Here is a 12459-nt window from a genome sequence, read left to right as displayed (position 1 = left end):
TTATGCGTGTAAGGTGTTGGTGGAGGATACTCCTCGGAGCAAAGGAGTATCACAACAACTCGGGAAAGAAAACGAAGACTCCCTCGGAAACGGAACGACACGTGGAATAAGGAACACACAACAAAGTGCACGACAATGGTGCGACAATAACTCTGTATTCAATGTCCCATCATAGGGAAATGCACTGAGTATTTATATACATCAGTCCAACTACTCCCTCGCCTAATTACACCTTTTTACCCTCCAACGGCTAGATCCTAAAAATATTCCGTGGGTACACCGGTAATTTTACAACAGTAATGGATTACAGCTTGCACTCGCCCGCGGACCCATGTCGGGTCCACGACCTCTTTGCCTAATTGATGTACAATCTCTTCACTTGATGGGCTCGGGCCGATATCCGTTTGAGGGCTTCGGAGCCCGAAGCCTTCGGCGAATCGGCGGGGGTCTTCGGCCCAACTTCGGGGCATGCCGTCGTACGCATACCTTCGGTGCAGGATCGAAGATGGCTTCCCCCACACAAAGTAAGTGCAACCTTACATAAAATATACTGTATTAGTACGTATATTTGTTTAAAATGGGTAAACTTATAGTACAACTTATAAAAAGCTTATTTATATTTTGAAAAACCCATTATAATCAGTATTATTTACTCTCACAATTTTTATTTCCAGTGAAATACCCATATCCCCTCGCTATTTTCTTGTGCGTGCCTCTAAACCCCCAAATCAGAAGGGGGAGCAACACAGAGAAAAAAAGCTCGAGGAAATGGCGGCCTCCGGGGAGGGCGCGTCGCTGCCGTCTCCGGCGGGCGGCGAGGACGCGCACCGCCGCCGCGTGAGCTACTTCTACGAGCCATCGATCGGCGACTACTACTACGGGCAGGGCCACCCGATGAAGCCCCACCGCATCCGGATGGCGCACTCGCTGGTCGTCCACTACGGCCTCCACCGCCTCCTCGAGCTCTCCCGCCCCTACCCGGCCTCCGACGCCGACATCCGCCGCTTCCACTCCGACGAATACGTCGCCTTCCTCGCCTCCGCCACCGGGAACCCGGGCATGCTCGATCCGCGCGCCGTCAAGCGATTCAACGTCGGCGAGGACTGCCCCGTCTTCGACGGCCTCTTCCCCTTCTGCCAGGCCTCCGCGGGGGGAAGCATCGGCGCCGCCGTCAAGCTCAACCGCGGGGATGCCGACATCACCGTCAACTGGGCGGGCGGTCTCCACCACGCCAAGAAGAGCGAGGCCTCTGGGTTCTGCTACGTCAACGACATCGTCCTCGCCATCCTGGAGCTCCTCAAGTTCCATAGGGTACGCGTGCTAACCAGTATTATCCGTGGATTTGTTATCGGTGGAGATTGTTTATTATGTTGGTTGCTAGATATTGTTATGAAAAAAAGGTTGGTTGCTAGGTTTAGATGCGAATTATAATGATTTATCATCGATTTATGTGATTGTTCGGCCCTGGTAATTTTAGGAGTGGAGTAGGGCGATAATTTGGAGATCGCAGGGGCAACGGAACTTTGCTTGCCTTGATGACCGATTCCATGACCATTTCAATTATAGGGGCACTTATCTGGGCTCTTGGTTTTGGTTGCTTAACTGTTCCATCATCTGAGGAGAGGTTTATTAGGTTGTTTGCTAGATTTTGATGTGGATTTTTAATTGTTTGTGATTGATGGATGTGATTATTTGGGGCATTGAGTTTGGGGCTTGGTTTTTGCGAATGGAGTTATACGGCCCCAATCTCCCAAGGAATTGGAGATTACTTAGAGTTCCACAGGGGCAAGAGAATTTTGGTTGTCTTGATTCTCAATTCAGTGGCCACTAACAAAATGCGGACAGGTGGATGCTATTGGTTTGCTGTCACTGGAGCTAGCCGGATTGGTTAGGTGGCCTCAGTAGCACTCCTCAGGTCCTGGGTTCGACTCCCGGTGGGAGCGAATTTCGGGCTGAGGTTAAAAAAATCCCCTCGCCTGCCTACACGCCAAAGCACATGGAAATAGGTCCCGGCTCACCCCCGCCCGCTCTCACACGGGTTACGGTATGGGTTACGGCGCCCTTGTGTAAGGGTGGGGTAGGGGTTCGGGGGTTTTCTCGGCCTGCGTGAGAAGTCCTTCTTACATTAATGCCCGGGGGGCGGCTTGCCCCTCGCGGGTCGATTTTTTTTTTGGAGCTAGGAGTTTCTAGGTATTGTGTGTAATGGTGCGTTTCAGGAAGTTGGCGTTTATCCTATTAGTATTTGTTTGCTTCCACTGAAGCAAGGAGTTTCTAGGAACTGCGCAGTGGTGCATTTCGGGAAGTTGGCATTGTCGTATGCGTGGATATTTATTGTTTTATTGTATTAGTATTTGTTTGCTGCCACTGAAGCTAGGAGTTTCTAGAAACCGTGTGCAATAGTGCATTTCGAGAAGTTGGTGTTGTCATATGCGTGGATATTTATTGTTTTATTGTATAACTGAAGCCAGGAGTTTCTAGGAACCGTGCGCTAGTGCATTTCAGGATGTTGGCGTTGTCGTATGCATGGATATTTATTGCTTATCCTATTAGTGAGTTGCCCGGCATACAATTGCAACTATGGATAGTGAACTCAGTGTTTTTAAGGCGTTGCCTAGGTGATGAGGCTTTTGCAGGGGACAAGGCATCCCGGACGCCTAGCCAAAGAAGGGGAGCAAGGATGAGGGAGCATGGAGAAGAAATAAATTGAATAAGGGGAACCTATACAGGCATCACAAATCTCCGCACACCCCATCCTCACTGACTCTGGCGCTGCCACTGGCACATCTTTCCCTCCGCTTAGCAGGAAGCAGTCAGTGGCAGAACTATCTATATGGAGTAGGGGAAGGCACGATTAAAGGGGGGGGGGGGTGGAGTTTGGATTGTCTCTTTTCCCTTCTCCGTGCTTCATTATCTGCATAAGGTGGTGTTGGGGATGTGTGCGGCATGCAGTGGATAACATAGGGAGGCTAGGGCATGCAGGGGAGGGGTGGTTTATGGCCCGTTTGCTTTTATTGGGCTTTAGTTGGCTAGTGGGCTGACTGCCTATTGTGGTTGTGGCCCATCAAAACTTGTAACGCGTTGCCATACCACCTTAAGTGAACTTCTGACCGTCTTCTTTTAGTAATTTTAGATTCGCTGTGTGAGAATATACTGGTGGTCCGGTCGCGATTTTTTTTTTAAAAACAGTCGAGAATATACTGGTGGTCATCCTAACTTATTTGGATTTGGAAACATTTAGAATGAAATGACCAGTGGAAGTTGCTGTCGTCACTCTGTTACCAAAACAACACTGTCCTGTGCCAAGAGAGATACTTCATTTGTTGAAACCATCTTTACTTTCACATCCCTAGTTATTTTGTGCCTAATCTGAGCATAGTGAGATCTTATATTTGTTTACTGCATGATTTATTCTGCCCTGCTGATGGATTTTCCTTGAGATGGTGAGACATTTTATTATCAGATTTGATGCTTTGGAATAACTTGGAAGCACCAATTTTGGTAAAGGGATGTATATTAGTGATGTAATAAATGGTGAATGACGTCCCGAGGGGGATCCAGTTCAAACAATGGAAATACGTGTTTCGTAATATTAACTGAGTTGGTATCATTCACATTTCTTGGAATAACATAATTGACTTTTGTTGGTGTATATGCATGTAATGTTTTTTTGGGTGTGATTTCTGGCGAGATGGATCTTTTGGCCATTCTAAATGTGTGATATATGTCTTTCATTATTTGGTGTTTGATGTCAAACTTTAAGTACTGATTGGTGACTCGTTGGTTCTAATTATAGGTCAGTTCAGTGTTTTCTTATTAATGCATATTTCATCTAGTTTTCCAACAGTTTGAGTGCCATAAGCTGATTCTGTTTAGGAATATGTTTTCTGATGAAACTGTTAAGTATGGCCCATATAGAGACTGGCCCAGCCCATATTGACTACCTCATATGCTAGAGCTGCTGCCGTCTGCTCTATCTCTCTTGTTCATTCCATTCCCTAAAGGTAACATGGTACAGAGCAGGTAGGGTTAGGGATACTCATCCCACCTGAGATCCACTGCCGCCGCCGCACCGGCCGTCCGGCGACGGATCCGCGCGTTACGGGCCGCCAACAGCCCGTTTTGCAGCCGCCCGTTGCGGCTCGCGTGCGGGAGCGGCCGTCGTCGCCCTGTTTTCATCCCCGTCCAGGAGCTCTGCCGCCTGTCGCGGCGGCCCTGTCCGGTGCTCGTCCGCGCCATCCCTCGCCCCTGTCCGGCGCCGGTCCGCGCCGGCCCCTGCTCTCGTCCGGCGCCCGTCCGCGCCGCCCCCCATCCGTGCCTCCGCCGGCCGCCGTCTGCGCGCTTCCCTCCACGCGCGCCTCCGCTCGTCTGCGGTCGTCGCCGCCCCTGCCTCGTTTGCAGCCGCTCGTGCGCCCGTTGCGCCTCGGCTGGCTGCAGGCCTCCGCCCGTCCTCTGTTCAATCGCGCCAGAGGGAGCAACCACCGCCTGGTTCTGTGCTGCTGCTCTGCTGGTGCTGCTCTGCTTTGCTGCTGGTGCTGTTGCGCCTCTGATCTGCTCTACTGCTGGTGCCTCTGCTCTGCTCTGCTTGTGTTCTGCAGAAAGGAAAAGGGGTGTTCCGCTGTGGTAACTGATTCCTTCCTGCCCTCTGTTGTTTGGGTCACGAGTTCTAGCAGCTTTCATCATGGCACAGATCAATACAATAGTAATCAATATCACTCTTGATGGTCAGAATTACCCTGAATGGGCCTTTTGTGTAGAGACTGCATTGAGGGGTCATGGTCTCTATTTTCATTTAACTAATGATCCACCTGTGCTTGCATCTGATGGCAAGAATGCTACTGAGATCAATACATGGCAGATTAATGATGGGAAAGTGATGGCTGCTATGGTCAATAGTGTTAAGCAGTCAATGATTATCAGTCTGTCCAAATTCAAAACAGCCAAGGCTATATGGTCTTCTCTTAAGCAGCGCTATGTTCAGGACAGTGGTGCTCGTTTGCACAATCTCATGCAGCAAGTTCATGTAATTGAGTAGAATGACATGTCCATTCATGATTATTATGCTGCCTTTGATCGTCTGGTTGGGTCTTTGACCTCTATGGTGGCTGAATGCACTGCTAGTGATTGTCCAACACACAAGTTTCTTGACAGATTTCTTACATATCGCTTTGTCATGGGAGTACGGGAAGAATTTGATTCCCTTCGTAGGCAGCTGCTTCATGGTGACTCTGATTTGACTATGGCACAAGCATTGTCTGCTTTACTTGCTGAAGAAACTCATCTCCAGTCAATGTCTTCTTCAGTGCCATTGCCTCATAGCGTGTTGGCAGCTTCTCAGCGGTTTCATGTGCCAAAGGCTACCTCTTTTGAGCCTTGTAAGCATTGTGGCAAGAAAACCCATATTTCAGAGAATTGTTTTTCTCACTATCCAGAGAAGCTGGCTGAGTATCGTGCTGCTCGTGGTCATGGTACTTCTCGTGCTACTCGTGGTCGGGGTACTACTTCCACTACCAAAGGCTCCGTATCTGTTGCTGCTGCCTCTCCTATTGGTGTTGCTCACTCGTCATGGGTTCTTGATTCAGGGGCCTCCTTTCATGTGACATCTGATCGGTCTCAATTGGTTGCTTGCAAGCCAGTCAACGATGATGCCTCTATTCAAACAGCTGATGGTACATCTTGTCATATCACTCATCAGGGTTCTCTTTCTAGTTCAAAATTTTCTGTACCCAATGTCTCCTTTGTACCTCAGTTATCTATGAACCTCCTTTCAGTTGGTCAAGTCACCGACCATAATTGTTTTGTTGAATTTGATGACACATCATGTTTTATTCAGGATCGTCGAAGCAGGGCTGTGATTGGGACTGGCCATCGCCGTAGAGGTTCTCCTAGTCTATATTTTGGACACCCTGCGCCTTCCTTCATCCACTGCCTCTACCGCTCGTGTGTCATCCGTTGCCTTGTCTTCGACATCGTCCTTTGCGAAGTGGCATCATCGACTTGGTCATCTATGTGGTTATCGCTTGTCTATATTAATCAATAGTGGTAGCTTAGGCCATACATCAATAGAGCCTAGTTTTCATTGTAAGGGATGTAAACTCGAAAAACAGATCCAACTACCATATTCCTCTAGTGTGACACATTCTGCTAGGCCTTTTGATCTTGTTCATTCTGATGTATGGGGTCCTGCACCTTTTGCTACTAAGGGTGGTCATAAATACTATGTTATCTTTGTTGATGATCATTCTCGATACACTTGGATTTACTTTATGAAACATCGATCTGAATTGTGCTCCATCTACCAGTCTTTCACTCGCATGGTTTATACTCAGTTTTCTACCTCTATTCGCATTTTTCGTTCTGATTCTGGTGGAGAGTATTTATCTGACACTTTTCGCAAATTTTTGACCTCTGAAGGTACTCTTGCCCAGCTCTCATGTCCTGGTGCTCATGCTCAGAATGGTATTGCTGAGCGTAAACATCGCCATATTATAGAGACCGCTCGCACCCTTCTGATTGCTTCTTTTGTTCCTTCTCATTTTTGGGGGGAAGCTGTCTCCACATCTGTATATCTCATCAATAGACAACCATCATCCAAATTGTCCGGCAAGTGCCCTGGGAAAGTCCTCTTTGGTAAGCCTCCCAACTATGACCACCTTAAAGTTTTTGGATGTGTCTGCTATGTTCTGTTCTGCTTGCCCCTCGTGAGCGCACTAAATTGACTGCTCAATCGGTTGAGTGTGTTTTTCTGGGGTATAGTCTTGAACATAAAGGTTATCGCTGCTATGATCCTTCTTCTCGTCGCATGCGTATCTCTCGTGATGTGACATTTGTTGAGGACCGTCCTTTCTTTTATAACCCCTCTACACATCCCTCATATTCTTCCACAGAGTCCACATCTTTTATGTGTCTTCCTCCTATTTCATCCACGGGCGATGTCACTTCACCTTCCGCATCTATTCCTGCTCCTGCTGTTTCCACCACGCCTCCTCTCTATGAGACACCTACACCACCTCCACCTCCATCTCAGCCGTTTTCGAAACCACCAATAACCCGTTTCTTCAAGCGCCGTCCCAAAATCCCCATTGACCTTTCTTATAGCTCTACCACCTCGGCCAGTTCTGATGAGCCCGCTGTTGATACCTCTACTGCTAATATTGATGAGACACATATTGATGAGCCCACTATTGATACCTCTAATGCTAATATTGATGAGACACATATTGTTTCTGATGATATTGATGAGTTACAGGCTGGTCCACGATATAATCTACGAGATCGTAGTACTATTCATCCTGAAGACAAGTATGGTTTTCCCAGCATGAATGCTGTTGTTTCTGAGCTAGTCACATATCAGGAAGCTGCTAGTATTCCAGAGTGGCAGCTTGCTATGTCTGAGGAGCTTGCTGCCCTTGATCGTACAGGAACGTGAGATCTTGTTCCACTGCCGCCACATGCTATACCTATAACATGCAAATGGGTCTTCAAAATTAAAACCAAGTCAGATGGTTCTATTGAAAGATATAAAGCTCGTTTGGTTGCCAGAGGTTTTCAGCAAACTCAAGGTCTTGATTATGACGAGACATTTGCTCCTGTTGCTCACATGACCACTGTTCGCACTTTAATTGCAGTGGCTGCTTCTTGCTCTTGGCCTATCTCTCAGATGGATGTTAAGAATGCTTTTCTCCATGGTGATTTACATGAGGAAGTCTATATGCAGCCCCCACCAGGTGTTCATGCACCTTCAGGCTATGTTTGTCGTCTTCGTCGTGCCTTATATGGTCTCAAACAGGCTCCTCGTGCTTGGTTTGAGCGCTTTGTTTCTGTGATCCGGGCTGCAGGTTTTTCACCAAGTGAGCATGATCCAGCCCTCTTTATTCATCGTTCTCCCCATGGACGTACTTTGCTTCTCCTATATGTTGATGATATGTTAATCACGGGAGATGATATAGAACACATTTGTCATGTGAAGAAGCAACTTGGGGAGCAATTTTAGATGTCTGATCTAGGTCCTCTCAGTTATTTCTTAGGCATTGAGGTCTTGCATTCTCCCAAAGGCTATTATCTTTGTCAGTCCAAATATATACATGATCTTCTTGCTCGCTCTGGCATTACTGATAGTCGGACAGCTGCAACACCTATGGATCTTCACTTACAGCTTCGTCCTACTGATGGTGCTCCCTTGGAGGATCCCTCTCGGTATAGGCATATTGTTGGGAGCCTTGTTTATCTCACTGTTACTCGACCTGACATTGCTCATGCTGTGCATATCTTGAGCCAATTTGTGAGTGCTCCTACATCGGTTCATTTTGGACACTTGCTTCGTGTTCTACGGTACTTAAGGGGCACATCATCTCAGTGTTTGCTCTATGCTCATGATAGTCCACTCCGTCTTCATTCTTACTCGGACTCCACTTGGGCGAGTGATCCCACGGACCGTTGTTCAGTCACTGGTTATTGTATCCTTCTTGGTTCTTCTCCTCTTGTTTGGAAGTCCAAGAAGCAATCCGCTGTATCTCGATCAAGTACAGAGGCAGAACTTCGAGCACTTGCCACTACCACTTCCGAGATTGTATGACTTCGATGGTTGCTAGCTGATTTTGGTATTTCCTGCGATACCCCCACACCTCTCCTTTGTGATAATACAGGAGCCATACAAATTGCTAATGATCCTGTCAAGCATGAACTCACGAAACATATTGGTGATGCCTCTTTTACTCGGTCTCATTGTCATCAACAGACAATTGCTCTTCAGTATGTGCCATCAGAGTTGCAAGTCGCTGATTTCTTCACCAAAGCACAAACTCGAGAGCAGCATCGACTTCATTTACTCAAACTCAATGCTTCTAATCCTCCACCTCCGCCTTGAGTTTGAAGGGGGGTGTTAAGTATGGCCCATATAGAGACTGGCCCAGCCCATATTGACTACCTCATATGCTAGAGCTGCTGCCGTCTGCTCTCTCTCTCTTGTTCATTCCATTCCCTAAAGGTAACAGAAACATCCTCACCCATTTATGCATCTTCTGGGAGTATTTGTTTTTATATGAAATATTGCTATTATAATAGAAAAGATCCTGGACACATGTTACAGTTAAAAAACAATTAGGTTTCCTTGAACTTATCATCTATGCTTCTTGTCAACCTTTACTTCAGCCTAGAAAATACAAGCATTATACTTCGATTGTATAATTCTGATGGCTATAATGTCCATTTGTTCCAGCGTGTGCTATATGTAGACATTGATGTCCACCATGGAGATGGTGTGGAGGAGGCCTTCTTCACTACAAACCGAGTCATGACAGTTTCCTTTCACAAATATGGGGACTTTTTCCCTGGTACTGGACATATCACTGATGTTGGGGCAGCCGAAGGGAAACATTATGCTCTCAATGTTCCCCTGAGTGATGGTATTGATGATGCCACCTTCCGTGATCTGTTCCAATGCATCATGAAGAAAGTTATGGAGGTTTATCAGCCAGATGTGGTTGTCCTCCAATGTGGAGCTGACTCATTGGCTGGAGACAGGTTAGGTTGTTTCAACCTGTCTGTGAAGGGTCATGCTGACTGCCTCCGTTTCCTTAGGTCGTACAATGTTCCTATGATGGTTTTAGGTGGTGGAGGTTACACCATCAGAAATGTCGCACGCTGCTGGTGCTACGAGGTATTTCTTTTCTCCCTTATGCTAAATATAGTCGAATGCAGTAGTTGGTTGAGAGTTTATCACTTAGCGGGTGCTGACAGAATTGGGTGGTTGTGATGCAGACAGCAGTTGCTGTTGGTGTTGAACCTGATAACAAATTGCCTTACAATGATTACTATGAGTACTTCGGTCCTGATTATACTCTTCATATCCAACCGAAAAGTGTGGAGAACCTGAATACTACAAAGGACTTGGAGAACATAAAGTAAGTGAACATTTACTGTTTGCATGAAATTATTTGCTGCAACTTGTTCCATATGCTTCGGTGTTGGACACTTGGGGAGTGAAACAATTATATATGTTTTTTCCTTAATCATTTCATTTATAATTCAGAGTTCTTGTTTTCTGTATATAAATACTTCATAAGTGCCATAAAATGGTGGAATTTCACTGTATACGCGTCCTGACTCCTGAGAATTTCCTTTGTTCTGTTGCACGGATTGATATATTACTTTAATTCATTCACTTGTTCTTACAATTCTATTTCTCAGTGGTGCATCATTGAGCGCCTATCTTTGACAACTATGAATTCATTTCTGGCTTCTTCTTGTGCACATTCCCTATCTGCAAAGATTAACCTTGCTATGCAAATCTGCAGGAACATGATATTGGAGAATCTCTCAAGGATAGAACATGTTCCCAGCACTCAGTTCCATGACAGGCCGTCAGATCCTGAAGCTCCAGAGGAGGTTTCTCTCATTCCATTGTCAATTCCTTGTTTCAATTTAAGATCTCTTTTCTTTTCCATGTTTTCCCATTTGAGTCATTTTGCATCATAGAAAGAGGAGGACATGGACAAGAGGCCACCTCAGCGCAGCAGATTATGGAGTGGAGGAGCTTATGACTCTGATAGAGAGGATCCTGACAACATGAAAAGTGAGAGTAAAGACCTAACTGCCAGCTCCAAGCTGAAGGTTTGCCCTTCTGCTAACCCGTACACTATACATATCTTGGCTCCCAGAATTGCTAACAGATAGTGGAGGTTGTCACTAGCCTAGGGATGGATATGGATATGGACGGATATATACGGATACAAATACAAATATTTTTTCCTCAGATTTAGATATGGGTACCGATAGTGTCAAATTTGTTGGATATAGATATGCATGCTATAAGCATATCAAATATTCAACTGAGTATCCGGAATTGATTACAGAACAGATAATGCATATCCGGATTCAAATACGTGATATCCCATTTAGTACCTGAACCCCTTTGGTCCGATGGACAGATGGATGATGTTCGTCCCATTTTCACCCCTGCCAGCCATAGCCATTCTCTATTGATGATGTTGTGAAAGGCTCAACTAGTTTTGAGTAAAAGCTTGCTGTTTTAGGGTTTGACTTGAAAAAGCAGTAGGATATAGAATGGCCCCAAAACGAGTATTTTGAGCTTGTTATTGCAAAAACTACTGTTTTAGGATTGTTCAGAAAATTGTGTCGTCTAAACCTAAAAGTTCAATGTTGTTGGTGCAGGATGAACCAAAGGATGATCTGTAGGAGAGCCCCTGAGCGAGTTCTCTGCTCTCTTGATCGTTGATGTAGGTGCATGCTGAAGAGTGGGGAAGCATCTGAACATATACCCTTCCCCAGAGCATCCGTAAAACACCGAACGTTTCGTCTGCTTCTGACTTCCTGCATGTTAACTAGATCTGGCAGTTAGGCGCATCCTTAAACGTGTTGACCTAGAGAAGCGAAATGATTGCGCTCCCATGGGTTGCATTCGTATGGATTATCATGGAACAATGCTGTAGTGAATACATATTCGCCCATGATTTTTGGGTATCTGCGATGCGTCTCGCTGTATGGATGTGATTTCTTTTTGGACGGATGCAAGCCATATTGTTGTTCGTGCGTGGCCATCTGCTGGAATGGTTGTTGAAAATCGGGCGTTCCAGAAGGACAAATTAGCCAACCAGCCTTGGCTCCTCCGCATAACCAGTTGTCATGTTGCAATGCGTCGTGCTTCAGTGCAAATGAGGTGCAATCTGGTTTGGAGGTGCATCTATGAGTTATGCGGGTTGGTATTGATATGTGGTTAACATTTATAGAGGTAGTACCGAACTACGAATGTTATACTCCCTCCGTCTCCGTTTCAATGTGTAGATTGTTTGGCTTTTCTAGATTTATAGTATTTCCTATATATCTAGATACAGTTATGTCAAGGTGCATACTAAAATCTATGAATCTAGAAAGTTAAAATGATCTCCATTTTGGAACGGAAGGACTACTCTTATCAGTATCAAAATTCATCCAGAAACCACGATCCCAGCTATAGTAGAATGGCCGTACAGAACATTGCAACTATGGTGCCAATCTAAGTCAGATTTTGGAAATGCCACGGTTAGAACAAACAGCCGTACAAAATTGCAACTATGATGCCGGTTCACCTCATCGCTTCAACTTCAGTAGACCAGGAGCTGAGATGAGAACACCTCCCGTGTTGCCGTTGGGTTATGTATTAAACTACTGTGTTATCATCGATCAAGGTAGCACTTCTAAAAGTGTGCGCACACATAAAAAAAATCAAGATTGAATAAAACTTGGTGAATGTAAAAATACAAGAGTGTCCGTTCCCGAAGAGACATGCCCCTTCGGGAATGACCCTTCATGTAATTAGCAACTACCTGATGATATCCAAATGATGTCATTAATCTAACCAAATGTTAATTACAGAAATTGATCACTAATTTATTTCTTCATAACAAAACTTTTGCAGTCATCTACGGGACTCTAAAATTGGAGCTCAAATAAAACTTTTGCAAT

At 45.6% G+C, this 12459-nt stretch overlaps 1 protein-coding gene across 1 annotated transcript; it reads left to right on the top strand.

The window, feature by feature from the left end:
* Positions 1 to 708: 708 nt before the first annotated feature.
* Positions 709 to 11543, top strand: LOC120678377 (histone deacetylase 6-like). The gene is made up of 6 exons (XM_039959538.1): positions 709 to 1311; positions 9215 to 9655; positions 9757 to 9899; positions 10293 to 10383; positions 10474 to 10608; positions 11170 to 11543. Exons 1-6 carry the CDS (start codon positions 769 to 771, stop codon positions 11191 to 11193), a joined length of 1377 nt encoding a protein of 458 aa, XP_039815472.1. The 5' UTR covers positions 709 to 768; the 3' UTR covers positions 11194 to 11543.
* The last annotated feature ends 916 nt before the right edge of the window (positions 11544 to 12459 follow it).

The sequence above is a fragment of the Panicum virgatum genome, chromosome 6N (genome assembly GCF_016808335.1).
Source record: "Panicum virgatum strain AP13 chromosome 6N, P.virgatum_v5, whole genome shotgun sequence".
NCBI classification, from domain to species: domain Eukaryota; kingdom Viridiplantae; phylum Streptophyta; class Magnoliopsida; order Poales; family Poaceae; genus Panicum; species Panicum virgatum.
This window is presented reverse-complemented; position numbering and strand designations above follow the sequence as displayed.

What these genes read in the sequence shown, in the direction of transcription:
- LOC120678377 (XM_039959538.1), top strand. Translation starts at nt 769, where the DNA reads ATGGCGGCCTCCGGGGAGGGCGCGTCGCTGCCGTCTCCGGCGGGCGGC. An exon ending in AAGGACTTGGAGAACATAAA is followed by an intron (nt 9,900 to 10,292) that starts GTAAGTGAACAT and finishes GCAAATCTGCAG; the next exon opens with GAACATGATATTGGAGAATC. An exon ending in ATCCTGAAGCTCCAGAGGAG is followed by an intron (nt 10,384 to 10,473) that starts GTTTCTCTCATT and finishes TTTGCATCATAG; the next exon opens with AAAGAGGAGGACATGGACAA.